General features: G+C 46.5%; 1 protein-coding gene across 1 annotated transcript; it reads left to right on the plus strand.

The window, feature by feature from the left end:
• The first annotated feature begins 1,882 nt into the window (after positions 1-1,882).
• Positions 1,883-27,215, plus strand: LOC149320331 (uncharacterized). The gene is made up of 7 exons (XM_089500599.1): positions 1,883-2,063; positions 2,708-2,834; positions 12,773-13,291; positions 14,487-14,613; positions 16,676-16,746; positions 21,063-21,189; positions 24,891-27,215. Exons 3-7 carry the CDS (start codon positions 12,875-12,877, stop codon positions 27,035-27,037), a joined length of 2,889 nt encoding a protein of 962 aa, XP_089356725.1. The 5' UTR covers positions 1,883-2,063; positions 2,708-2,834; positions 12,773-12,874; the 3' UTR covers positions 27,038-27,215.

Here is a 27,215-nt window from a genome sequence, read left to right on the forward strand (position 1 = left end):
ACATACTTCACCCTATAGATGCAGAGCTTGCTTGGAGGCCTCTCTGATCAAGTGATGCCAGGGAAAAGGGGCCACCTGATTACCTCCACAGATGCATTTTGGGATAGGGATTTTGGGGGTATTTTTATAAAATTCTAGACTTGATAACTCCTCCCCAAATACACTTGTCCCTCCACATTCACTAAGGTCAGGGGCAAAAGACCCCCGTGAACATGGACAAACCGCAAATAACCAAAACACCATGAGAGGACACCTCTCTAGGAATGATCTGTAGGTCCTCCAGTGCAACTCTGTGGTCAACGTCTGACAGACACAGAGCACAAAACTGCCCTGGAAGAGCTACAAAGTATACTCTCTAGGAATGTCTAGGTCTTTCAGTGCAACTTTAACTAAAGGTTGACCATAGAGTTGCACTGGAGGATGTAGATATTCCTAGAGAGGACATATTAATGAAATCTGTGAATAATCAAATCCACAAAAGTCAAATCTGCAAAAATGGATGGGTGAGTGTACTCCCCCTCCCCCTGAGGTCCCTGCTCCACCCACTAGGCCTCTCTTCCTTCCATCCTTCTTGTGGGGCTTCCCTTCAGGAGGGAATAAAAGCAAGGTGGGCTCTTGCTGTTTTCTGCTCGCCCCCCGCCCCCCGCCATACCTCCTCCTCCTCCCTGCCAACCAGGGTCCGAGGGAGAGAGAAAAGGCTCAGCATCCTCCAAGGGGGGGTGGTGGCAGGATGGGGTTGGACTGGATGGCCCTGGCTCTGGCAATGGGTGGGGGGGTCTCTTCCCACTCTATGATTCTTAGAGTCCTCCTCCAAGGGGGGAATGCGAGGGAGAGGAAGCGGAGGGCCTAGATTCCTAGAGGGGCAGGAGGAACACTGTTTGCAAAGGTCAGGTGTTGGATAGAAGGCGAGGCCCAGTTGGAGCAGCAGGGGAGGAGAGAGAGCAAGAGGAGGAGGTGGGAAGGGAGTGGATCCTTGGGGCCTCTGTGGATCTCAGGGGCAGGGGTCCTTCGAAGAGAGAGAGAGCCCTTTGGGATGAAGGGAGACCCTGCTTATTGGGAGGGCTCTGCTGTGAGGAAGAGGAAGAAGAAGGAGGAAGGATGGAGAGGATGGGGGTCCCTTCTGAGAATGAAGGCTCTCAGGGAGGAAGGGAAGCCCTGCTCCCAGAGACAGAGAGAGAGAGGCTGGAAAGAGGGGGATGATGGGGGGGATGATGAAGGGAGCCCCATGGAGACCTGGCTTCTGGGGGGAGAAGGAAGGGCTGCCCTCCTTTGCCCTCTTTCTCTCCAGGGAAAGGGCCTGGCAATGGAGGAGCCCCTCTGCATCCCCAGCCTCCCCTCCCCCGCCCTCTCCCCCAGGACCCTCATGGAAAGGGGGAAGAGGGCAGTTCCCATGGGGAGCCCCCCATCTCCCCTTCCTTTCTCTTCCATGGGGCACATGGGGAGAGGGCCTTTATTCCTGAGGCTGCTGGATGGGTTTGGGTCTCTCCTCCTCACAAGGAGACCCAGAGAGAGACGCTCTTTTGGGGCTCCCTGAATGGAAAAGAGCCCCAGGAGACTGCAGGCAGAGAGAGAGAGAGAGAAACAGTTAAGAAGGAAGGAAAGAAAGAAAGGAGGGAGGTAGGGAGGCCACCCTCAGTTCCCTTCACCACTCCTCCACAAACACAATATTGTTCTTGCCTTTTAATTTATCCTTTAAAAGACCCATGGAAATCCATGGGGCAATTTAGCCATTGTTTACACCAAACAGTCCACAAGGAGAGAAAACCTCTTTCTGTAACAATGGCTAGATGATTTTTAAAACTAGGTTTAAGAAAATGTCTAGTTAAGTAAAACCAGATTTAAGAAAATAAACAAAATGAAAAGAAATCTGATTTTTAAAAATTCTGATTTTTTTTAATGTCCCTTTTTATGAATGTAGAAAGGAAAACAGAGAGGCACAAATGTTCCTGACTCTCTTACCTCCACAACAACCCAGTGAGGTAGGCACAAGAGAGAGACCATGAAGACCACAGACTAATCTTATGACCATCCAAAAAGGCAGAAACATCCCTGTCAGGAAAGAGGTGAGTCTCTTTGATCTGCTCTGTACGATTCAGGTCTGAAGGTCTGAAAAGTGAGGAAATAATTTTGTTTTTCCACAATTTTTTCTTGGGAAAATCAGCACTTTTGAATGTCATCCTTCCAAGCATTTGGGTGACTGTATAGGAAATAATTCCTCCTTTCCTTAACATAGGAAAGAATTCTGCGTTTTCCCCTTTTCCAGTTCCAGCCCTTAGACTGCCATCTTTTATCCGCTTTCCTGAGAAGGCCCCTCCAACTCTGTTAGCCTTTAAGGCTCCAGAAGACTTTTTATTCCCTGGGAGGCAACAGACACACTCAGCCCCCCTTCTCAAAATGGAAGCAAAGAGATCTTGGGGGTGGGGGGAATAAAACCGGGAAGATGAAAAGCCATTCATTTACGTATTTTATTTGCCAGTGCCCAAATGCAGGTGGCAGACTATTTAACAGAACAGCAGAAAATGCCAATGAGGAGAAAGGCCAAAGTCTCCCCATCCTCTGTCTCTTCCCCCAAAAGGATGGGCCAGGCCCCCATTTCCCAATTGCATCCCAACTCAGGTTCCCCTCCCTTTTCAGTCTGGGGCAGGAGAGGGGCAGGAGGAGTCCTTCAAACATCATCATTTCTCCTGCTTTCTCTCCCCAAACCCAGGCACAGCCTTGGCACCAGAGGGCTAATCCAGATCCTCAATTCTTTGGGGCGGAGCGGGGAAAGCCACCGAACCCCCAGGCCTGAATTTTTAATTTTTGAGGCTGAAAGCAGATATCAAGAACAACAAGTAAATTAAAAAGTGTACCCAGAGCTGCCTGGCTATCAGTTCCTTTTTTTCAGTTTGAGAGCCATGGAGTGAGTAATAAAACCACACACACATTCTCTGTGTAGGAGAACTGTGGAAATTCTCCCTTGCAGGTTCTTCACCCAGAATTTCTCCTTGGGCTCCTGCCACCCACTCACTTTGCCCCTTGGCTTTCACTTCTCCCTTGGGTTCACTGTCTATTGGGCCAACTATGGACCAACATGTCTGGTTTTTGTGGGTTCAGGTTTCTGTGCCCATAACCAAGATTCTCACCATTTCTGTCAGTGAGTGACTTAGGTGGAGGTTAAACAACAGGAAGAACCAAGGGCCCGAACAGACAGGCCAAAATAAAGCTGCTTCGGGTCTCTTGGGAGGTATACTCTTTAAATGACACACACATCTTAAGAGGCCAGAAGTTGCGTTAAAGCTGCACTGCAATCCTTAGGGCTGGAGCATGGCTTTGGTGCGGCTTCCGGCCTCTTAGGATGCATTTATCATTTAAACAGCATATCTCCAAACAGACCCAAAGCGGCTTTATTTGGCCTGTCTTTTTGGGCCCAAAATTTGTTGAGCAACAGGCATCTTTATAATTTTGAGTATTAGTGCTGTCTCATTATTTCTTTTAATGTCACAATTGTATTGAACTGAAAGCACTTCTTCATGTTCCACAATTCTAGCTTTGGTGCCACTTGCCATGGTTCCAGGTCCTGTAGAATCCTGGGGCTTGCAGTTTGGGGAGGCATTAAGAGCTTTCAGGGAGATAATTCACAAAACTAAACATCCCAGGATACCATAGGGCACAGAGCCATGGCTGTTAGTGGCAACAAAGCTCTATAGGTGTGCCATTTTTAAGCAACTGTACACTTATTCTTATTTTGAGACAAATAAATATGGATTGACAGAGTAGCTGAGCAGCTACATTCACTCCTCCATCTTCTTTGTACAGAACTTGGAAGCATTTTCTATTGTTCTTTTTTTAAAAATAAAAAAAACTATCTTCAACCCTCTCCTTTGTTTAAACAAATCTGGCCTTCCAGTTACCTCAGGATTGTGCCCTAAGTTTTCCTTGGTGGGAAGACCAAAAATTTTGTTGGCTGTTCACCAGTGAATGACAGGATAAATATTACAGAGTTACATATTATGTATTGTGCCTTCAAGTCTTATCTGACTTATGGTGACCCTAAGGCGATGCTGTCATGGGGTATACTAGGGCTGAGAGTGTGTGGTTCACCCAAGGTCAGCCAAGAGGTTTCCATTGCCGAGTAGAGAATTGAACACTGGTCTCCAGGGCTGTAGATCAATATTCAAATTGCTACGCCATACTAATTGTACACTGGTACCCCGGGTTACGAAATTAATTCGTTCCGCTATTCCTTTCGTAAGCCGAAAATTTCGTAACCCGAAGCGCTTTTCCCATTGAAAATAACTAATGCGTTCCATGACCTCAGACTGAACCTGCAAGTCAAAACAAAGTCACAATAGAGGCCTATTAAGCTAAGTACCCTACAATACAATGTAATACAAAGTTGCCTGAGGCACTAAAGAGCTTAACAATGACTGGCAGGTCCATTCTAAACTTTCTAAGGATCTTAACAATGACTGGCAGGTCCATTCTAAACTTTCTAATGATCTTAACAATGACTGACAGGTCCATTCTAAACTTTCTAATGATCTTAACAATGACTGACAGGTCCATTCTAAACTTTCTAAAGGATAAAGAAAAAAAGTTTTTTTCTCTCTTTGATGGTTCTGGCATCTCAGAGTCAGGCAGGAGGAGGAGGATGAGCTCTCAAATCATCACACCCATGACCAAAGCACCCCAAATCTAAAAAAGCAACCCCATGGTCACACTCTCTGGCCCAAACTTGCAAAAGTCCCACCCCACACTCTCAAATCATCACAGCCATGGCCAAAGCACACAAGAACTCAAGCCCATAGGCCAGAAACCCCAAATCTGAACATGCCACCCCATGGTCACACTCTCTGGCCCACATCAAAGCAAGGCCAAACATGCAAAAATCGATGCCCACACTTTGAAAACATCACACCCATGACCAAGCCACCCCAGAACCCAAACTCAAAGGCCAGAAACCCCAAATCTGAACATGCCACCCCATGGTCACACTCTCTGGCCCACATCAAATCAGGGCCAAACATGCAAACCTCACATCTCACACTTTGAAATCATCACACCCATGACCATGCCACCCCAGAACCCAAACTCAAAGGCCAGAAACCCCAAATCTGAACATGCCACCCCATGGTCACACTCTCTGGCCCACATCAAATCAAGGCCAAACATGCAAACCTCACATCTCACACTTTGAAATCATCACACCCATGACCATGCCACCCCAGAACCCAAACTCAAAGGCCAGAAACCCCAAATCTGAACATGCCACCCCATGGTCACACTCTCTGGCCCACATCAAATCAAGGCCAAACTTGCAAAAATCGATGCCCACACTTTGAAAACATCACAGCCATGACCAAACCACCCCAGAACCCAAACCCAAAGGCCAGAAACCCCAAATCTGAACATGCCACCCCAAGGTCACACTCTCTGGCCCACATCAAATCAGGGCCAAACATGCAAACCTCACATCTCACACTTTGAAATCATCACACCCATGACCATGCCACCCCAGAACCCAAACTCAAAGGCCAGAAACCCCAAATCTGAACATGCCACCCCATGGTCACACTCTCTGGCCCACATCAAATCAAGGCCAAACTTGCAAAAATCGATGCCCACACTTTGAAAACATCACACCCATGACCAAACCACCCCAGAACTCAAACCCAAAGGCCAGAAAACCCAAATCTGAACATGCATCCCCATGGTAAGGCCCATTCTAAAGGATAAAGAAAAAAAGTGTTGCTGGTCTTGGCATCTCAGAGTGAGGCAGGGGAAGGAGGAGGAGGAGCTGCTCTCAAATCATCACAGCCATGACCAAAGCAACCACAAATCTAAAAAAGGAACCCCATGGTCACACTCTCTGGCCCACATCAAATCAAGGCCAAACACATCTCACACTTTGAAAACATCACAGCCATGACCAAACCACCCCAGAACCCAAACTCAAAGGCCAGAAACCCCAAATCTGAACATGCCACCCCATGGTCACACTCTCTGGCCCACATCAAATCAAGGCCAAACATGCAAACCTCACATCTCACACTTTGAAATCATCACACCCATGACCATGCCACCCCAGAACCCAAACTCAAAGGCCAGAAACCCCAAATCTGAACATGCCACCCCATGGTCACACTCTCTGGCCCACATCAAATCAAGGCCAAACTTGCAAAAATCGATGCCCACACTTTGAAAACATCACAGCCATGACCAAACCACCCCAGAACCCAAACCCAAAGGCCAGAAACCCCAAATCTGAACATGCCACCCCAAGGTCACACTCTCTGGCCCACATCAAATCAAGGCCAAACATGCAAACCTCACATCTCACACTTTGAAAACATCACACCCATGACCAAGCCACCCCAGAACCCAAACCCAAAGGCCAGAAACCCCAAATCTGAACATGCCACCCCAAGGTCACACTCTCTGGCCCACATCAAATCAAGGCCAAACATGCAAAAATCGATGCCCACACTTTGAAAACATCACACCCATGACCAAGCCACCCCAGAACCCAAACTCAAAGGCCAGAAACCCCAAATCTGAACATGCCACCCCATGGTCACACTCTCTGGCCCACATCAAATCAGGGCCAAACATGCAAACCTCACATCTCACACTTTGAAATCATCACACCCATGACCATGCCACCCCAGAACCCAAACCCAAAGGCCAGAAACCCCAAATCTGAACATGCCACCCCATGGTCACACTCTCTGGCCCACATCAAATCAAGGCCAAACATGCAAACCTCACATCCCACACTCTCAAATCATCACACCCATGACCATACAGTACAAAAGTGTTTTTCTTATCTTTGCTGGTCTTGGCATCTGGTCCTGGCATCTCGGAGTGAGGCAGGAGGAGGAGGAGGAGGAGAGGGGCAGCCCAAAAAGCCAAATTTAAACCAATTCAAGCAATTTAACCACTTCAGCCAATTCAAGCAATTTCACCACTTCAGCCAATTTAGCCAATTCAAGCAATTTAACCAATTCAGCCAATTTAGCCAATTCAAGCAATTTAACCAATTCAGCCAATTTAGCCAATGCCACCAATTTAACAAAGTTAACCATTTTTTTAAAAAGAATTTGGTGTTTTTTTTAAGGGTCACCTTTTTTTTAAGGGTCACCTTTTGCCTTCTTGGAAGACGGTTCTCCCGCTCTAGGGAAGAACTGGTCCAAGGATGTCTGCTTTTGCCGGCCCTTAAGCAGGTTCTTAAAATGGCTAAGGCAGACATTATCAAAATGGGCAATGGCATGGCTGGTGAGCACCTGCTCAGGGTGGTGCTTCTCCACAAAGGAAGCCACATTGTGGAATTGCCGCAAAATGTCTTTAATTTCTGCCGTTGGCAGAGATGCCCCCGCAGCCTCCTCCTCCTGGCCCCTGTCGAAATGGAGCACGTCTTCATCCACGGCCGAGTGTTGCATCGCCGCCAAGGCCTTCAGGTCCTCTGTTGTCAGGTCCTCGTTGTGCTCCTCGATGAGTTCCTCCACGTCCTCGTTGTCCACGTCGAGTCCCAGGGACCTCGCGATGGAGACGATCTCGTGCACCTCTTCCTCTTCACCTGGCTCAGCACCCTCGGACTGTGACCCTTCCAAGGAAGAAGCATCAGGCCACAGCTTCCTCCACGCAGCAATCAGGTTGCGCCTGGTGATCGCCTGCCAGGCCAAGTCCACCATCTTTAAGCACACCACGATGTCAAAATGCTGCTTCCAGAACTCACGAAGGGTCAGCTGTGTGCTCTCGGTCACATCGAAGCAACGCTTGAAGAGGTGCTTGGTGTACAGCTTCTTGAAGTTGGCGATCACCTGCTGGTCCATGGGTTGCAAGAGGGAGGTCGTGTTGGGTGGCAGAAACTGGACCTTGATGAAGGAGAACTCCGCGAGGATGTCCTTCTCCAGGCCATGCGGGTGCGCAGGAGCATTGTCCAAGAGGAGGAGGCACTTCAGGGGCAAATCTTCTTCCTCCAGGTACCGCTTCACTGTCGGGGCGAAGACACTGTTGATCCACTCGACGAAAAGGAGGCGTGTCACCCATGCGCGGCCATTGGAGCGCCACATCACTGGCAACCTGTCCTTCTGGATGTTGTGTGCCTTGAACGCCCTGGGATTCTCGGAGTGGTACACCAACAGGGGCTTGACCTTACAGTCCCCGCTGGCATTGGCACACAACGCAAGTGTGAAGCGGTCCTTCATTGGCTTGTAGCCTGGCTGTCTCCTCTCCTCCTGGGTGATGTAGGTGCGGCGAGGCATCTTCTTCCAGAAGAGGCCCGTCTCGTCGCAGTTGAAGACTTGCTGCGGGACGTAGCCTTCCTCCTCCACCATGGCCTTGAACGCGACGACGAATGCTTCAGCGGCCTGGTGGTCTGCGCTGGACGCCTCGCCGTGACGGACGACAGAGTGGATCCCGGTCCTCCTCTTGAACCTGTCGAACCAGCCACGTGATGCTTTGAAGTCCGGGGTGGCTGGCTCCTCCTGCGAAGAAGTTCCTTCGCCTGCCTCCTTGCTGGCCAGGTCTTCGTAGATGGCGGTGGCCTTCTCGCAGATGACCGAGGTGGTCACAGTGTCCCCGACTCGCTCCTTTTCCTTGATCCAGAGGAGAAGCAGGCGCTCCATCTCCTCATGCTTCGGTGTCCTCTGCTTGGCGATGGTCGTCACGCCTTTCGCTGGAGCCACAACAGCTCTGATGGCCTCCTTCTGCTTGAGGACAGTGCCAATCGTCGATGGGTTGCGTCCATACTCCTTGGCAATGTCCACCAAGCGCACGCCCCTCTCGTGCTTGGCAATGATGTCCTTCTTGTCCTCCAAGGACAAGGGAGCCCTCTTCTTCTTCTCACCGCTTGGCTTGGGAGCCATACTGTACAGTAGCTCAAGCCTAAAAAGGACAAAAGGCACAGGCACTGAGCAAAAGCCACAATTGGAAACCACCCCCACCCCCATGGTCACACTCTCTGGCCCAAACTTGCAAAAGTCCCACCCCACACTCTCAAATCATCACAGCCATGGCCAAAGCACACAAGAACACAAGCCCATAGGCCAGAAACCCAAAATCTGAAAATGCAACCCTATGGTGAGAGTCTCTGGCCACATGTGACCATAGCCAAAGTGTTAAAAGTCTCACACCACACTTTGAAAACAGCACAGCCATGAAGAAATCAAAGCAGCAAATGAAGCCCATCATCCACACATGAGAGCATGTTACCCAAACAGCAAAAAACCCCCAAAAAAGCAACCCAGCAGCTCTAACCCATCATCCACACATCAGAGCATGCCACACTAACAGCAAAAAACCCCCAAAAAAGCAACCCAGCAGCTCTAACCCATCATCCACACATGAGAGCATGTTACCCAAACAGCAAAAAACCCCCAAAAAAGCAACCCAGCAGCTCTAACCCATCATCCACACATCAGAGCATGTTACCCAAACAGCAAAAAAACCCCAAAAAAGCAACCCAGCAGCTCTAACCCATCATCCACACATCAGAGCATGCCACACTAACAGCAAAAAACCCCCAAAAAAGCAACCCAGCAGCTCTAACCCATCATCCACACATCAGAGCATGTTACCCAAACAGCAAAAAACCCCCAAAAAAGCAACCCAGCAGCTCTAACCCATCATCCACACATCAGAGCATGCCACACTAACAGCAAAAAACCCCCAAAAAAGCAACCCAGCAGCTCTAACCCATCATCCACACATCAGAGCATGCCACACTAACAGCAAAAAACCCCCAAAAAAGCAACCCAGCAGCTCTAACCCATCATCCACACATCAGAGCATGTTACCCAAACAGCAAAAAACCCCCAAAAAAGCAACCCAGCAGCTCTAACCCATCATCCACACATCAGAGCATGCCACACTAACAGCAAAAAACCCCCAAAAAAGCAACCCAGCAGCTCTAACCCATCATCCACACATCAGAGCATGTTACCCAAACAGCAAAAAACCCCCAAAAAAGCAACCCAGCAGCTCTAACCCATCATCCACACATCAGAGCATGCCACACTAACAGCAAAAAACCCCCAAAAAAGCAACCCAGCAGCTCTAACCCATCATCCACACATCAGAGCATGTTACCCAAACAGCAAAAAAACCCCAAAAATGCAACCCAGCAGCTCTAACCCATCATCCACACATCAGAGCATGCCACACTAACAGCAAAAAACCCCCAAAAAAGCAACCCAGCAGCTCTAACCCATCATCCACACATCAGAGCATGTTACCCAAACAGCAAAAAACCCCCAAAAATGCAACCCAGCAGCTCTAACCCATCATCCACACATCAGAGCATGTTACCCAAACAGCAAAAACCCCCCAAAAAAGCAACCCAGCAGCTCTAACCCATCATCCACACATCAGAGCATGTTACCCAAACAGCAAAAAAACCCCAAAAATGCAACCCAGCAGCTCTAACCCATCATCCACACATCAGAGCATGTTACCCAAACAGCAAAAACCCCCCAAAAAAGCAACCCAGCAGCTCTAACCCATCATCCACACATCAGAGCATGTTACCCAAACAGCAAAAAACCCCCAAAAATGCAACCCAGCAGCTCTAACCCATCATCCACACATCAGAGCATGTTACCCAAACAGCAAAAAACCCCCAAAAAAGCAACCCAGCAGCTCTAACCCATCATCCACACATCAGAGCATGTTACCCAAACAGCAAAAAACCCCCAAAAATGCAACCCAGCAGCTCTAACCCATCATCCACACATCAGAGCATGCCACACTAACAGCAAAAACCCCCCAAAAAAGCAACCCAGCAGCTCTAACCCATCATCCACACATCAGAGCATGTTACCCAAACAGCAAAAAAACCCCAAAAATGCAACCCAGCAGCTCTAACCCATCATCCACACATCAGAGCATGTTACCCAAACAGCAAAAAACCCCCAAAAAAGCAACCCAGCAGCTCTAACCCATCATCCACACATCAGAGCATGTTACCCAAACAGCAAAAAAACCCCAAAAATGCAACCCAGCAGCTCTAACCCATCATCCACACATCAGAGCATGTTACCCAAACAGCAAAAAACCCCCAAAAAAGCAACCCAGCAGCTCTAACCCATCATCCACACATCAGAGCATGCCACACTAACAGCAAAAACCCCCAAAAAAGCAACCCAGCAGCTCTAACCCATCATCCACACATCAGAGCATGTTACCCAAACAGCAAAAAACCCCCCAAAATGCAACCCAGCAGCTCTAACCCATCATCCACACATCAGAGCATGTTACCCAAACAGCAAAAACCCCCCAAAAAAGCAACCCAGCAGCTCTAACCCATCATCCACACATCAGAGCATGTTACCCAAACAGCAAAAAACCCCCAAAAATGCAACCCAGCAGCTCTAACCCATCATCCACACATCAGAGCATGCCACACTAACAGCAAAAAACCCCCAAAAAAGCAACCCAGCAGCTCTAAGCCATCATCCACACATCAGAGCATGTTACCCAAACAGCAAAAAACCCCCAAAAATGCAACCCAGCAGCTCTAACCCATCATCCACACATCAGAGCATGCCACACTAACAGCAAAAAACCCCCAAAAAAGCAACCCAGCAGCTCTAAGCCATCATCCACACATCAGAGCATGTTACCCAAACAGCAAAAAACCCCCAAAAATGCAACCCAGCAGCTCTAGCCCATCATCCACAAATCTGAACATGCCAGTAGTGTAGCAAAACCCACAATCCACACTTTGAAAACACCAAAAAAATAAAAATAAAAAAAATAAAAATTAAAAAAAAATTAAAAAAATTTAAAAAAAAATAAACAGCACCCCAGCACCCCAGAGCAAAAGCATGGTCACACTGTCTCAGCCCACCCCACCCCACAAGAAGAAGGTAAAAATCCATCAACCTACCTGTAGAGAAATTCCTGATGGCCGGTCTTGATCCGAAGATACACCTGGCAAAGGCAGCAAAAGTCCAAAGCCAGGCAAAGTCCGAACCGCAAGTGAACCCAAGAGTCAGAGCTCAAAATATCAACTCTTCCTCACACAGTCCACAGGGCCAGACAAAGGAGCAGATCGATGGAAGCCGGCTTTTATTTCTCAAGGCAAGCCACCCCCCCCAATTTCGTTAGCCAATGCAATTGATTGGCTTGATTTCGCAAGCCAATCACTGCTGCTAACGAAATTCAAAAAGCTAATCCTAACCCAGCCCCCTGGGTTAGCCGTTAGCCCTTTAAATCCCTGGAAAGCCTATCGCTGCAGTTTGCATCTTTTGAATTTCGCGCCGAAAAGGATTGCGTAACCCGAAGAATCTTTCGTAACCCGGGACAGCTTTTTACAAGCCGCGTTTTTCGTATCCCGAATATTTCGTAACCCGGTCCTTTCGTATCCCGGGGTACCAGTGTATATATTATATGCCGTATAAAATGTAACATTGAAGGTTAACAATGGTAATAGCATACTGTGCTTTTCACTCTATTGATGTTTTCCCCACTATTGATACTGGCTCTCCGGTGAAAGAACACAACCTGCCTTTTCACCTGTCAAATTATGGTGACCCCATGAATTTCACAGGATTTTATTAGGCAAGAAATGCTTTGAGATGGTTTTGCTAGTTCCTTCCTCTGAAATAGAGCCTACAGCACCTGATATTTGTTGGTGATCTCCCATCCAAGTAGTAACCAGATTAGTACTTAAAAGATTAGACAGGTTCTAGTACCTCTAGGGTAGGTGTACCAAGATAATAATGTACATTGATGGTACTCTGTAAATGTCTGATAATATCAGTAATAACAAAATGTATTGGTTTTGCAGGCTGTTGCTACAGAGCATCTTCGGGAGATCGTTGCCCTCAGACGGATGATGAAGGAATAACTTTGATCTTTTTTGTGGCTTCATTTGGTTTAAAAAACATAGATGGAGGAACCAAAATCAGTTGCTCCTGAAGGAAGAAAAGGCCACAATGACCTCACTGCTGAGAGCAGTGGGGGAATCTGGGAGAGGATAATCCAGGGGTCCATGAGAGAGAAGCTTGCCAGCTCAGAGAAGCAATGCCAGTGCTTCAGACAGTTCTCCTACAAGGAGGGAGAGGGACCCCGAGAGGTTTGCAGCCGACTCCACCATCTCTGCCGTCAGTGGCTGAAGCCTGAGAGACACACGAAAAAAGAGATCCTGGACCTGGTGATATTGGAGCAGTTCCTGAGCATCTTGCCCCCAGAGATGGGGAACTGGGTCAGGGAATGTGGGGCAGAGACCTGCTCCCAGGCGGTGGCCCTGGCAGAGGGTTTCGTCTTGAGTCGTGCAGAGGCAGAGAAGAAGGAGAAAGAGCAGCAGGTGAGAGCATTTCTTCCTGGGGCCAAGGTGAGCAGGACTTGGCTCCAGGCTGCCTTTTTTGAGTCTTTGACGCTTTGCAGAGCGCCCAAAAAGGGCACTCTGCTGGCGCCCGTGTTTGCCGAGGCAGGGAACTGCAGCAGACAAACCGCGCGATTCCCTAGCGCAGCAAAAAGCGGTTTCTTTTTCCGGGGCCGTTGTGACGCCGCAAGGCACCAATGGCGCCCTTGCGGCGTCACAAGGGTGCCATGGCATGCGGACGCTAAGCGTCCGTCACATCAAAATGGCACTGCCCATGTGTATAGGGTGCCGCCATTTTGACGTACCCAGTACGTACTAGGGGTGAGGCCTGTTTGGACGCTGCGTCCTCAGCCAACCCCTAGTACGTACTAGGGGTGTGGCAAAGGCCCGTCTAGAACGGGCCTTTGGTGACTTTGAGGGCAAAGGCTGAAATCTGGTGTTCCCAGACTTGGCTTTGCTAGGGAGAAGTGTGGGGAAGATCAGCCTTCTGATGAAATGGAATCTCAGTCCCTGAAGCATCTGAAAAGAGTGATTCTGTTGTAAAACCAGATGTATGCTCCCTTTGTGCCAGGTTGTCAAAGAAAGTTCTCAGGTTTCCCTGCTGATGCTGCCACACAACCTGACCTGCACCTATGATGTGTTCAGGAGTAGAATGGGTTTCCACCCACTCTAGCAAGTCGTCAGTTTTCACTTCCAAGTGGTGAAACATTTTTACCGTTGCTGAGTTTTGTCATGTTGTTTTTATTCCAAAGCCAACATAACAAATTACCAATATTAGTGTTGTGCCCACAGAGTGTATAAGTGGGTATATCTGTACAGTAGCAATAGGTTTTCATGTTTGTTTCCCTATATGTCTATTTTAATTCTTCATTACACACACACACACACACACGAGTTCATTAGTAGACTGCCATTATAAGTCAAAGCAGAGTTTTCCAGAACTCCAGATGTTCTTGCTAGGTGCTCCATGGAATTGTTTGTGTGTAATAACATGTGTCCTTCTGTATCCCACCTTTTTGAGCTCTTATTTTGTATGTCATTTTCAAGTTGGACATATGTGCTACTGGCTTTTTACTGGCTTAACGGTGGTTGGAAGTCTCATCTCACAAACGCCCAAACCTCTTCCATGTCTTTGCCATTTCCTCATCCAAGACTTGAATCCCGACTGCTGTTTCAGGCCAAAAACCTCTTGTCGGTAATTCATTCTGAATTCCCTGTGGCAGAGAAGGCTCCATTGAATCCTAGGCAAAGTCCACAATGGATGGCAATGAAGGAGGAGTATGATGGAGTGGGGGCTCTGCAAGGTAAGTATGCCTCGCTGTTGTTGTTGTTGTGTGTCTTCAATTAATTTTCAGCTTATAATCATAGTTGGAAGAGACCACAAGGGCCACCCAGTCCAACACCCTGCCATGCAGTAACTCTCAGTCAAAGCATCCCCGACAGATGGCCATCCAGCCTCTGTTTAAAGACCTCCAAGGAGGGAGACTCCACTACACCCTGAGGGAGTGTGCTCCACTGTTGAAGAGCCTTTACTGTCAGGTAGTTCCATCTAATATTGAGGTGGAATCTCTTTTGCTGGAACGTGCATCCATTGTTCCGGGCCCTAGTCTCTGGAGCAGCAGAAAACAAGCTTGCTCCCTCTTCAATATGACATCCCAACTTTGGTGATGCTCATCTCCACGTATGGAGATTGATTTTCTGCCTCTCTGGCTTAAAAGGCGCATCTTGTACCCTGTGTGTTTGTATTGAGAGCTGGCTTTTGCTCTTTGGGACTCAAGTCTGTCACACCCCCCACCCTATCCTTGTGAGGTAGGTCAGGCTCAGAGAAAGCAGGGGAGCCAAGTCTGCCCAGTCTTTCAGGGCTCCTGGGATGCTAGAACTGAATTTTCCCAGTCCAACAGTCGAAGCACTGCACCCAAACACCCTTTGGATTTTCCAGGCCTGGAAGTGTTCTTTCGTGCCAAGATGTCAAAGAGGATACAGGTGTATATCAATGTGTTCTAGAGCATGCCTGTTTTAACAGTAAAATTGGCATGAGAGGCATAAATCATATGAGAAGACGAGGGATGTGTTCCTGAACCACAGAAAATGAAAAGCAGGTCATGCTTCAGCACACTTTTTCTTCCAAACTAACAATTGGCACATATGAAGTGAAACCATGAGGTTGGGGAAGCCTTGTATGAATAAACAATACTGTTAGGAACCTTCTGGAACCCATGTGAAGACTTCTTCCATAATTAATGCAGGAATGTCATTTTATTTTGCCAGCCCCAAACTTTCTTGCTATTTCCATTTTGGTGGCCAAACTCATACATCTATGAGGGATAGCTGTTGAGACAGGCTTCTCTCCTCTTCCATTTTATTTCTCTTTAGCTGTTCCTTCATGCTCAGTGAGGGTCTCTGGAGGCAGCTGCTGTTTCCCTAGTATGTTATAGGCAGGAACACACGGCTGCAGTAGGATCAGCTAGAGCAGAATCCCACTGTTTCTCAGCTCACGTGTTGTAACAGAAATTTCAGGAAACTTAAAGATCTAGGCCTGGCATAGCAATGATTGACAAGAGGACCGAGTAAATTGAAAATCCATAATTTTATTTCCAATTGTTGACAAAGGAAAACATTGAACTCAGTGGAATTCAAAAAGTTCCAAAAAGCTGAGGCCCCGAACAAGACAAAATGGCTCTTTTTATATTATTGAAGACAAAGAAGCTTCTTCAATATATCTGATTGGCTAATTACAATTTAAACATACAGAATTCTTACAATCAGAACAGAAATGCATGCATATATTAAAACTGCATCATCACTCTTTACCCCCTCCTTTAGGAATTTAGTAATTTCCTTCTAACCTTGCTTCTGAATGTCAACAATGTATCCTTATCTTAAATTGTGTATATTATGTCTAATTCTGTTGGTGCCAGCTTCTTACGGGTCATGATGCTCTTTTTACTCCTTTGCTCTAATTTTTTCAAAACTCCAAGCCTCTATTTTAAAAACTAATACTCTGGCTAACAAAGGTGACTCCATCTTTCTATAGCTTTTTATTTCAACAAGGAATTTCCACCACAGTGTTAATGCATTGTTTACTCCAGACATATTGTGCAACCAGATGCTGAAAACCCTATGTGGTTTCCAGCTCTCTTTCACCCTCCTTCCAATGGATATGCTGCTAAAATAGTTTCAGCTGTGCAGAGGATCAAGAGGAAATGAGGACAAGGCGGGTATAATATGACTTTATACAAAGGAGCTTGCTTGTCAGAGGTTTTGTTAACCGAGGGGTGCCTGTACTTCCTAGTGAGTGTTTAAGAACACTACTTGTAACAGCAACAGATGTGACTGGGTTCCCTCTCGCCTTGGTCTCTCCCACAGAGGCTGGAATGATCCCATCAACAAGGACTCAATTGCCTCTCCCTCTTTGCGGTGAACCACAACCAGATCAGGTAAGGAAAAGTAATCCTAGAACAAGAGAATTGGAGCAATCTGGGTTCCTATTTTCTCAGATCACATACCTCTCAGTGCTAGTGGAGAATTTTGTTTCAGTTTACTTTGGGGTTTTAAAAATTGTAAAAATGTATCTTTGTAAAATCTGAAAAAAATATTAAAAACATTTAAAAAATGTGCAAACTTCTTCTCTAGGTATGAATCCCATATATTTAGCCCTCTTATTCTTGAGTTAGAGTTGCTCTCCTTTTTCTCTGAACTTTTTCTTGAGTCGAAAAGGGGAGATGATAGATATTCCTATTCCCTATTTCCTATAAAGAAATCGGACAAAGCCATCTGCTATCTGGTATGGATAATTTAATTGACCCCTGGCCCATTCAACTGGAACCATACAAGTCTCTTTCTTTCTAGGCAGGAAACAAACAGGTAGGAAGAATGCAGCAGGGCTGGTTAATCATCTGTGCCTCAACCTTTGGATTTGTGTACTTCTAATAGTTAACCTGTTTTCTTCCTCAGAGGGAATAATAAATTAATAATAGAACTTTTATTTCTACCCTGCATTTCTGTAACAAGACAATTAAAAGTGGCTTACAACTGAAATTTCCACATACAATATTATTCATAAACATACAATTCCCCCCCCCCCATCGTAGAATCATAGAGTTGGAAGAGACCACAAGGGCCATCCAGTCCAACCCCCCTGCCATGCAGGAACTCTCAATCAAAGCATCCCCAACAGATGGCCATCCAGTCTCTGCTTAAAGACCTCCAAGGAAGGAGATTCCACAGCACTCCGAGGGAGTTTGTTCCACTGTCAGACAGCCCTTACTGTCAGGAAGTTCCTCCTAATTTTGAGGTGGAATCTCTTTTCCTGCAGCTTCCTTCCATTGTTCCAGGTCCTGTTCTCTGCAGCAGCAAAAAACAAGCTTGCTCCCTCCTCAATATGACATCTCTTCAAATATTTAAACAGGGCTATCATATCACCTCTTGACCTTCTCTTCTCCAGGCTGGACATCCCCAGCTCCCTAAGATGTTCCTCATGATTTCCAGACCCTTCACCATTTTAGTCACCCTCCTCTGGACACTCTCCAGTTTCTCAATGTCCTTTTTCAATTGTGGTGCCCAGAACTGGACACAATATTCCAGGTGGGGCCTGACCAAAGCAGAATATAGTGGCACTATTATTTCCCTTGATCTAGACACTATACTTCTATTGATGCAGCCTAAAATCGCATTGGCCTTGTTAGCTGCCGCATCACACTGTTGACTCATGTTCAACTTGTGGTCTACTTGGACTCCTAGATCCCTTTCACATGTTGTCTCCTTAAGCCAGGTGTCCCCCATCCTATATCTGTGCATTTCATTTTTTCGCACTAAGTGCAGTACCTTACATTTCTCCCTGTTGAAGTTCATTTTGCTAGCTGTGGCCCAGCTTTCTAATCTATTAAAGTCATTTTGAATTTTCATCCTGTCCTCTGGGGTATTAGCTACTCCTAGTTTGGTGTCATCTGCAAATTTGATAAGTGTGCCCCCAATTCTGTCATCCAAGTCCTTAATAAAGATGTTGAATAGCACTGGGCCCAGGACAGAACCCTGTGGGACTCCACTGGTCACTTCTCTCTCCCTTATCCCAGCTGCTGAGTGGCTAATGAGGGATTCCCTCAGCAAGCCTCTTGGAACGCCAAAAGCACACCCTTTCTGACCTCCTCTGGCTAAAGGTAGGAACCTCAATGCTCTGCTGCTCTATGTCTCACAAGTCTGGCACCTGGGCTGCTGAACCCCAGGCTCCACTGGAGGAGATCTCACAGAGCTAGGGTCTGGCTGAGCCAAATCCACTGGGAAGGAGAGCAGAGCTGGGACCTGGCAGGGCAGAACTGGGGCCTGGTACAGTCCCAGGTTCCTCCTGCACCTGAGGAGCTGAATGCTCTTCGTGGTTGGCCATGGCACTAGGAATCGGAGCCCTCTATCCTTTTTGCTGCTTGGGGGACTCTCTAGGAATCTGAGGGCTCAGCTCTCGCTCTCACTTGTGTCCAGTTCTGGGCACCACAATTCAAAAAGGACATTGAGAAATTGGAGTGTGCCCAAAGGAGGGCGACTAAAATGGTGAAAGGTCTGGAAACCTTGCCCTATGAGGAACGACTCAGGGAGCTGGGGATGTTTAGCCTGGAGAAGAGAAGGTTAAGAGGTGATATGATAGCCCTGTTTAAATATTTGAAAGGATGTCATACTGAGGAGGGAGCAAATTTGTTTTCTGTTGCTCCAGAGAACAGGACCCGGAACAATGGATGCAAGCTAAAGGAAAAGATATTCCACCTAAACATTAGGAAGAACTTCCTGACAGTAAGGGCTGTTCGACAGTGGAACACACTCCCTCGGAGTGCAGTGGAGTCTCCTTCCTTGGAGGTCTTTAAGCAGTGGCTAGATTGCCATCTATTGGGGATGCTTTGATTGGATTTCCTGCATGGCAGCGGGTTGGACTGGATGGCTCGTGCGGTCTCGTCCAACTCTATGATTCTATGATTCTCTAGGAAATAGCGCGTCTGCTCACTTCTCCTTGGCAGACTGTAGGAATCTGAGTTCCTTGTTCTCTTTCTTCTTGGAGGACTCAATCCGAACCTGAGCCTCTGCTCAGGTTCCCACTTTCTGTCCTCCTCCCTTTCTCCCCTTTGTCCTCTGCTTCCTTCTGTTGCTGCAAACTGAGTCAAAAATGCCAAAATAGTTCCTACTCAGCTGTCCCAGAAGGGGAGAGGAGAGGACAGAATACTTTTCTTCACACACATACACACACAGCTCAGGCAAAAGCTACAGCTGTACTTTCTCCTCCCTCTTTCTCCTTCCTCATTCATAACCTTTGCCATCTTGACTGTACCTTGGTATTGGCTGGTCTCTTCTGGCCTGAGTTTGACCTGTGAAATGTTGGAAGGATATGGTGTGTTCACACTCTACTGCCCATCCTCCCCAGTGGCTGGGATGGAGAGGGACCCCCTGTCTCTGACCCCAGATAGAAGGCCAAAGACAGTGACACCTGGGTTCATGAAACTACGTGTGAAAGGGATCTAGGTGGTAGACCACAAGTTGAACATGAGTCAACAGTGCAACGTGATAGCTAAAAAGGCCTAATGCTGTTCTAGGCTGCATCAATAGAAGTATAGTGTCTAGATCAAGGGAAATAATAGTGCCAATGTATTCTGCTTTGGTCAGGCCCCACCTGGAATATTGTATCCAGTTCTGGACACCACAATTCAAAAAGGATGTTGAGAAACTGGAGCATTTCCAAAGGAGGGTGACTAAAATGGTGAAGGGTCTGGAAACCATGAGGAACATCTTAGGGAGCTGCGGATGTCCAGCCTGGAGAAGAGAAGGTCAAGAGGGGATTTGACGGCCCTGTTCAAATACCTGTTCAAATACCTGAAGGGATGTCATATAGAGGAGGGAGTAAGCCTGTTTTTTTCCAGAGACTAAAACATGGAACAATGGATGGAAGCAACAGGAAAAAAGATTCCACCGCAACACTAGGAGGAACTTCCTGACAGTAAAGGTTGTTTGACAGTGGAACAAATATCAACTACAGAACCATAACACACTGTAGATCGTTACATTCAAATAAACTTTTATTCTTGTTTGAAGAAACACTAGGCCTGAGTTTTAAAACACTAAAACACGCAACTCAACACTAAGAGTCTAGAGTGGGTCGTCATAATTTGTTGGCAGTGGTGGGATAAAAATGCCCATGGTGCTGTCAATTTAAAAGAACAGTGGTCAGAAAAATTTAGAGTAATCGTCACAAGAACCCTTCAAAACATTATTCCCAAGTCACCTTCTCCTCTGTACTCTAAATCCTCCTTTAGTATGCCAGCAGTTATATAGAATCTTCTGGAAAAGTGGACAAAAGAGAATTATTTGGCATTGTGGCTGCCAAATTGGGACAGATGGAGGATATGGCATAAAGTTCCACAACCTGCCTCCCCAAAAATAATCCAAAAACACCAGCTGAAAGTGGGCTAATATAGCAGTTGGACATGATCCAGCATCCTCCCTCCTGGCATGCTGAAATGCCCACCCCATCTGCAGTTGCCTAATGTTTCCTTAAAGCCCGTCTCCATTTACTGAAGGTGTAGAATATGTCATGTGCTCAGGTTCCTCTGTTTGTCACACTTTGTTCACGATGTTCATGCTGGTGTAAGCAGAAGAATCAGTCTCATCTCAACTGCCTTTGGAGCCGTATCAGCCAGTGTGACTGTTTTGTTCTAATTGCCACAGCCGGCAGCCATCTTGATGTCCAGTGTGAGCAAGAACCTTTTTCTTCTGTCTTTAGAGCCTGCTGACTTTTGAGGAGGTGGCCGTGTCCTTCTCCCCAGAGGAGTGGGCCCTGCTGGCTCCAGACCAGAGAGCCCTGCACAGGCAGATCACGGCAGAGATCTCTGGGATCATGGACTCCCTTGGTAAGGCTCTCTCTTTCCCTGGATGATTATGTCTTCTCTTTTAAGATTCATTTATAATAATGGCATTAACAGATACAGTATTTTGAAGGGGTCCCCGATGGGAAAGGGATGAGCTCTGTATATGCAGATCATGGAGGAAACCTGTGAGTTTATGGGCTGTCTTGGGAAGGCTCTCTAGTTCCCTTGTTGATCATTTCCATTTTAAAATGTGATGGGATTGCATGCTTCTGTTAGGCAAGAAGCTATGCTGACAGAGTGTGGCTGGTAGTAGGGTCTCCTAAGACATGCTTTTGCTGAAGAGGCAGAAGAAATGTACCAAGAGTTAGTGGGCAGTAGCAATAGTGTGTGTGGCAGGGTGACACTGATGGAGGATCTCTCCAAGACTGAAGAGCAGAGGACAAATATGAGTAGTACTAAAGATGTCTACCCAAGGCACCTGTCCCACCAGGAAAAGGATGAGGAGGATCAATTCCTCTCCGCCTCTTTCCGAGTGGGTAGCTCCCTTAGGAAGGCAGTTGTTTCCACTGGGAAAGGGACTGGATTGGCATGTTCACCTTCCCCAGCTACTCCATCCTGGGCTTTTTCCTCTGAAGGCTTTCTCGTGTCCTCACCAAGTAAGCTTTCCATATTGGCAAGACTGAGAGAAAGCCTTCCCTGGAAGATCTTAGGGCTCTAACAGGTTCGTATGGGGAGATATGGTCTCTCAAATAGTGTGGACGTAAGCTGTGTAGGGCACTTTGAATTGCGCTTCTCTTTAAAAAACCTCCAAAGGAGGAGATTCCACCACATTTGGAGGCAGTGTGTTCCATTGTTGCTTCTTTCCTCTAATTTTTATCCAGATGCTTTCCATCTGGCTTTCAGGATATCCACTAATTCCCAGTTCACTCCAATAGGATCAGATGATCAACCTAATTGTGCCAGGGTTTAGTTCTTTGGGGATGCAGTAAGCAAGCTGGATTTAAAGGAGCCGCTCTCACCTGGCCCCTCCTCCTCCTCAGTCACCTCAGCTGCTCTGGTGCTGGCACTGGTCTTCTGGGCCAAAGAAAAGGCTCAAGTCTGGGCTATTTAACAGATCATATCTCCCTGTATGAACTGTCCTGGGTGCTAGGATCTCCAGTAGTGGGCCTTGTCTCTGTCCCGGCCTTATCGCAAGTGCAGTTGGTGGGGACCCAAGAGAGGGTCTTCTTGTTGGGGCGTAGGGAGGTGTGCTGTGTCCACTATGGCCACGTGCAGAGTTGATCCACGCAGGCAGGACACCACAAAAAGGCTCTTGGAGAGACGTCTGCAAAGGCTTCAAGCTGAGAAGGAAAAATTCCTCCCACTCAGGCTCCAGCTTTGAGCTTCCGGCTTGAAGAAATAAACACTGCTAGACAGCAAAGCTCTCACTCAAACAAGAGGGCTTTAATTCACTTGTTGCAAGCTATTTACAGAATCGCACAGAGTACCAGACAGCCGTCTTGGATATTCACAGCTCTATATACAAAGTGCTTCGCCAGTCACTGACCACAACAACCCAACAACGGAGATAATCACCCTCTCCCTTTTATAGATGGTCTTGTGTGAAGTCATGTGGTGTCTTGCCACCAATGAAACCTTGCTGGTTTCATCCCCTGTTTTATTGAACCATTTCCTGTATTGCTATGTATTTTATATGTATTATCCTATTATTTCTTAGATTGTATGCCGTAGGCAGGTTTACTCTTTTATATTTATTGTTTTTATGTACAGCGCTGTGCAAATCTACAGGGCAATATAAATAATAATCATCATCATCCCCAGTGCAGGTTGCATCATACCATATCTCATGATTCACCTTTGGCTGACTTCACCTGTTGTGCATGTTGCATCAGATGTCCCATGATGCACAGCTCCCAAATGCTGACTCATGCACACCTGCCACATGGACTGTAGTTATCTCTGCTCCAGTTCCACCTAGGGGCCACATCCATGTCATTTCTAGACCTTGTGTGCCACATGGTCCTGACACTTCTCCATGACTGCCTCTGAGCTCTGAAGCTCCCTTCCCAGGGAGACCAGAATGGCTCCCTCTTTGTTGTCATTCCGCTGGCAGGCTGAGACTTTTTGTTTAGACAGGCATTTAAAATAGAAAGTTTTTAAAGAATATCCTGTGGGTGGTGTATTTCTTTAATGTGTCTGGTTTTAAACACTTTCACCTTTTTAACTGTATTTTATTTTTTAAAAACCCTACATTTCAATAGTTTAATTATTCCATTTTAATTGTCACTTTTGTAAGTTTTTAATTGTACTGTATTTTTAGACTGTAAGCTGCCCTATGAGAAAAGCAGGATGCAAATTAACTGATGATGATGATGATGATGATGATGATGATGATGATGATGATCTTTAGGCTCCTGCTGTGGCCTATTTTGCTGTATGGATTACACATAGAACTTTATACATTGGAGAAGAACAATCAGGTGGTGGGAGGAGGGAAAACAGAAATTATGGGGAGAAAAGGTTTTCAGCATAGTTTGTTTTTATTTTTTGTTTTTTAAATTAAATCAGTTCCTTGTCACAAAATGACAAAAACCTGCACATTCAAACAGGCATACATAGGTTGCAAAGTATGCCTTATTCTAAGAGAAGCCCCTTATTTAAAACTTGGAAAGCTTGTCCCTTATAAGGCCGACAGCTGAAGCTTATTATAAGGAGTGTCCCCTGATGATGGTGCGTGAGGCCAATGGCAGGGCATGCAGTGTCAAAACACCATGCTCTCACGCTGGTGCTTTCTGCTGGTCTGTTTAGGGTCTAAGTTAACTGAAATCAATAATTTCATTTGGTATTTAGGTAGAGCATTTGTCAACCCTGCATGTCATTAATGTCCTTTATTGCTATTTTGAAAACCTGGCAGCAAAACCAGGCCTAGCAGCAGTGTGTTGCCCACAGAACACCTGCCTTAGATGCTCTGCTCAACACAATATGATTCATCTTTACTGAGCACTAGGCACCGCAGGACTCAGGTTCAATCTCAGCTCAAGAGAGGAAGCTCCCCTCCCTCAGACTTTTCTCACAAATCCTCCAGTCTCAGTAGTCTTGCTCCATTCCTCTGAGAGCAGATGTCTCTGGAAAGGCCTCAAACAAGAGAGGAAAGCAACAGTCCAGGGAGCCAGGTGCTTGCCCCCAAGTCCTTCTCTTCAGACCTATTGAACAGTTCTCTTGGCCTTTCATGACGGATACTGTTATATTTTTGTTGCAGCTCAAATAAAACTGGTATAGCGGGTGAAACAAAGCTAAAATGATATAGGGGTGTCAGCAGGTAAAATCCTAAATTTAAAATATTATGAAAGAATGAAAATGTATTCGTCCGGAGCTTAAAAGGTTGCTGAGTATATAGGATTTATTGATTGATTGATTTGATTTGATTTGTAAGTATGATCCTTGATATTTCTGCTGGAGATTGACCCTAGATTCATGCTGGAAGACCTTCAGAAGTTGCCTCTCTAGACATCTAGAGGTCCTCCAGCATGACTCTATGGTCAAAATCTGCTGGAGGGTGGAGAGAGCCTTCCCCTGAAGCTTGTAAAACTCAAGGAGGCTCTTGTGGGAAGATACAGGCTATCAGATAGTCTGGATTTATGCCGTAAGAGAGAGCATAGCATGGCTTCTTTTGTTCTGATGATTTATTTTCCTCTAATCCACTTTTTCACACAATTATTATTTTCTGCTTTTCTTCTTCACAGCAGAAGACTGGAGGAAAACATATGTATGTGCTAAGTATGGAAAGTGTTTTAGGCAAAAACTGGAAGTTACTAAGCAAACTCAACCATCAGAGGAGGAAAGTTATATCAGACAGAAGCCCTACAAACACCAAAATACGGGGCTTCTGCCTTGCAAGATGCCTCATTCCCTAAAGAAACACTTCAGGTGTGAAATTTCATGTGTGAAAGGTTTAGGTTCTAAATTGTTCAGTGTAAACTATCAAGAAGCCCATACAGTAAGGAAACCACACAAATGCTGGAGGTGTGGAAAATGCTTTGCACACAGTTCACTGCTTATGGCACATTTGAAAGTGCATAGGGATCTTATGACCCACTGGATAAACAACACAGGAGAAAAACCCTACAAATGTCAGGAGTGTGGCAAATGTTTTGTTCAAAAACCAGGACTTGTGAGACACCAGAAAGTCCACACAGGAGAAAAACCATACAAATGCCAGCAGTGTGGGAAATGCTTTGCTCAGAGGTCAACTCTTGTAAAGCATCATAGAGTGCACAAAGGAGAGAAACCATACACATGTCAGCAGTGTGGGAAAGGTTTTGCATACAAGTCAGATCTTGTGAAACATCATAGAGTGCACACAGGAGAGAAACCATACACATGCCAGCAGTGTGGGAAAGGTTTTGCTCAGAAGACAAACCTTGTTTACCATCAGATAGTCCACACAGGAGACAAACCGTACACATGCCAGCAGTGTGGGAAAGGTTTTGCTCAGAAGGTAAACCTTGTTTACCATGAGATAGTCCACACAGGAGAGAAACCATGCACATGCCAGCAGTGTGGGAAATGCTTTCCTTATAAGTCACGTCTTGTGAGCCACCAGAGAGTCCACACAGGAGAAAAACCGTACAAATGCCAGCAGTGTGGAAAATGCTTTCCTCATAAGTCACATCTTGTGATACACCAGAGAGTCCACACAGGAGAGAAACCATACAAATGCCAGCAGTGTGGGAAAGGCTTTGCTTACAAGTCAGATCTTGTGAAGCATCATAGAGTGCACACAGGAGAGAAACCATACACATGCCAGAAGTGTGGGAAAGGTTTTGCTCAGAAGACAAACCTTGTTTACCATCAGATAGTTCGCTCAGGAGAGAAACCATACACATGCCAGCAGTGTGGGAAAGGTTTTGTTCAGAAGTCAGCCCTTGTGAGGCACCAGAAAATCCACATAGGAGAGAAACCATACACATGCCAACAGTGTAGGAAATGCTTTCCTCATAAGTCACATCTTGTGATACACCAGAGAGTCCACGCAGGGCAGAAACCATACACATGCCAGCAGTGTGGGAAAGGCTTTGCTTACAAGTCAGATCTTGTGATGCATCATAGAGTGCACACAGGAGAGAAACCATACACATGCCAGCAGTGTGGGAAAGGTTTTGTTCAGAAATCAGCCCTTGTGAGGCACCAGAAAATCCACACAGGAGAGAAACCATACACATGCCAGCAGTGTGAGAAAGGCTTTGCTTACAAGTCAGCTCTTGTGGTCCATCAGAGATTGCACACAGGAGAGAAACCATACACATGCCAGGAGTGTGGGAAAGGTTTTGCTGAGAAGTCAGTCCTTGTGAAGCATCAGAGAGTTCACACAGGAGAAAAACCGTACACATGCCAGGAGTGTGGGAAAGGTTTTGCTGAGAAGTCAGCCCTTGTGAAGCATCAGAGAGTGCACACAGGAGAGAAACCATACACATGCCAGAAGTGTGAGAAAGGTTTTGCAGAGAAGTCAGTCCTTGTGAAGCATCAGAGAGTCCACACAGGAGAGAAACCATACATATGCCAGCAGTGTGGGAAAGGCTTTGCTTACAAGTCAGATCTTGTGAAGCATCAGAGAGTGCACACAGGAGAGAAACCATATACATGCCAGCAGTGTGGGAAAAGTTTTGCTCAGAAGACAAACCTTGTTTATCATCAGATAGTCCACTCAGGAGAGAAACCATACACATGCCAGCAGTGTGGGAAAGGTTTTGTTCAGAAGTCCGCCCTTGTGAGGCACCAGAAAATCCACACAGGAGAGAAACCATACACATGCCAGCAGTGTGGGAAAGGTTTTGCTGACAAGTCAGTTCTCGTGAGGCACCACAAAGTCCACAGAGGAGAGAAACCATAAAAATACGAGGAGAGTGGGAAATGCTTTGCTCAAACCTGGCATCTTTTGAAACGGCAGAGAATCCACAGAGGAGCAAAATCATTCAATTGTTATATGTGAAATATTTTCCTCAAAATCCACACCTTTTGAATATGAGGGAGTCCATACAGGAGACAAATGCTACAGACCACGGGATTTT

The sequence above is a fragment of the Sceloporus occidentalis genome, unplaced genomic scaffold (genome assembly GCF_023333645.1).
Source record: "Sceloporus occidentalis isolate IW3139 unplaced genomic scaffold, rSceOcc1.0.p SCAF_1, whole genome shotgun sequence".
Classification (NCBI taxonomy): domain Eukaryota; kingdom Metazoa; phylum Chordata; class Lepidosauria; order Squamata; family Phrynosomatidae; genus Sceloporus; species Sceloporus occidentalis.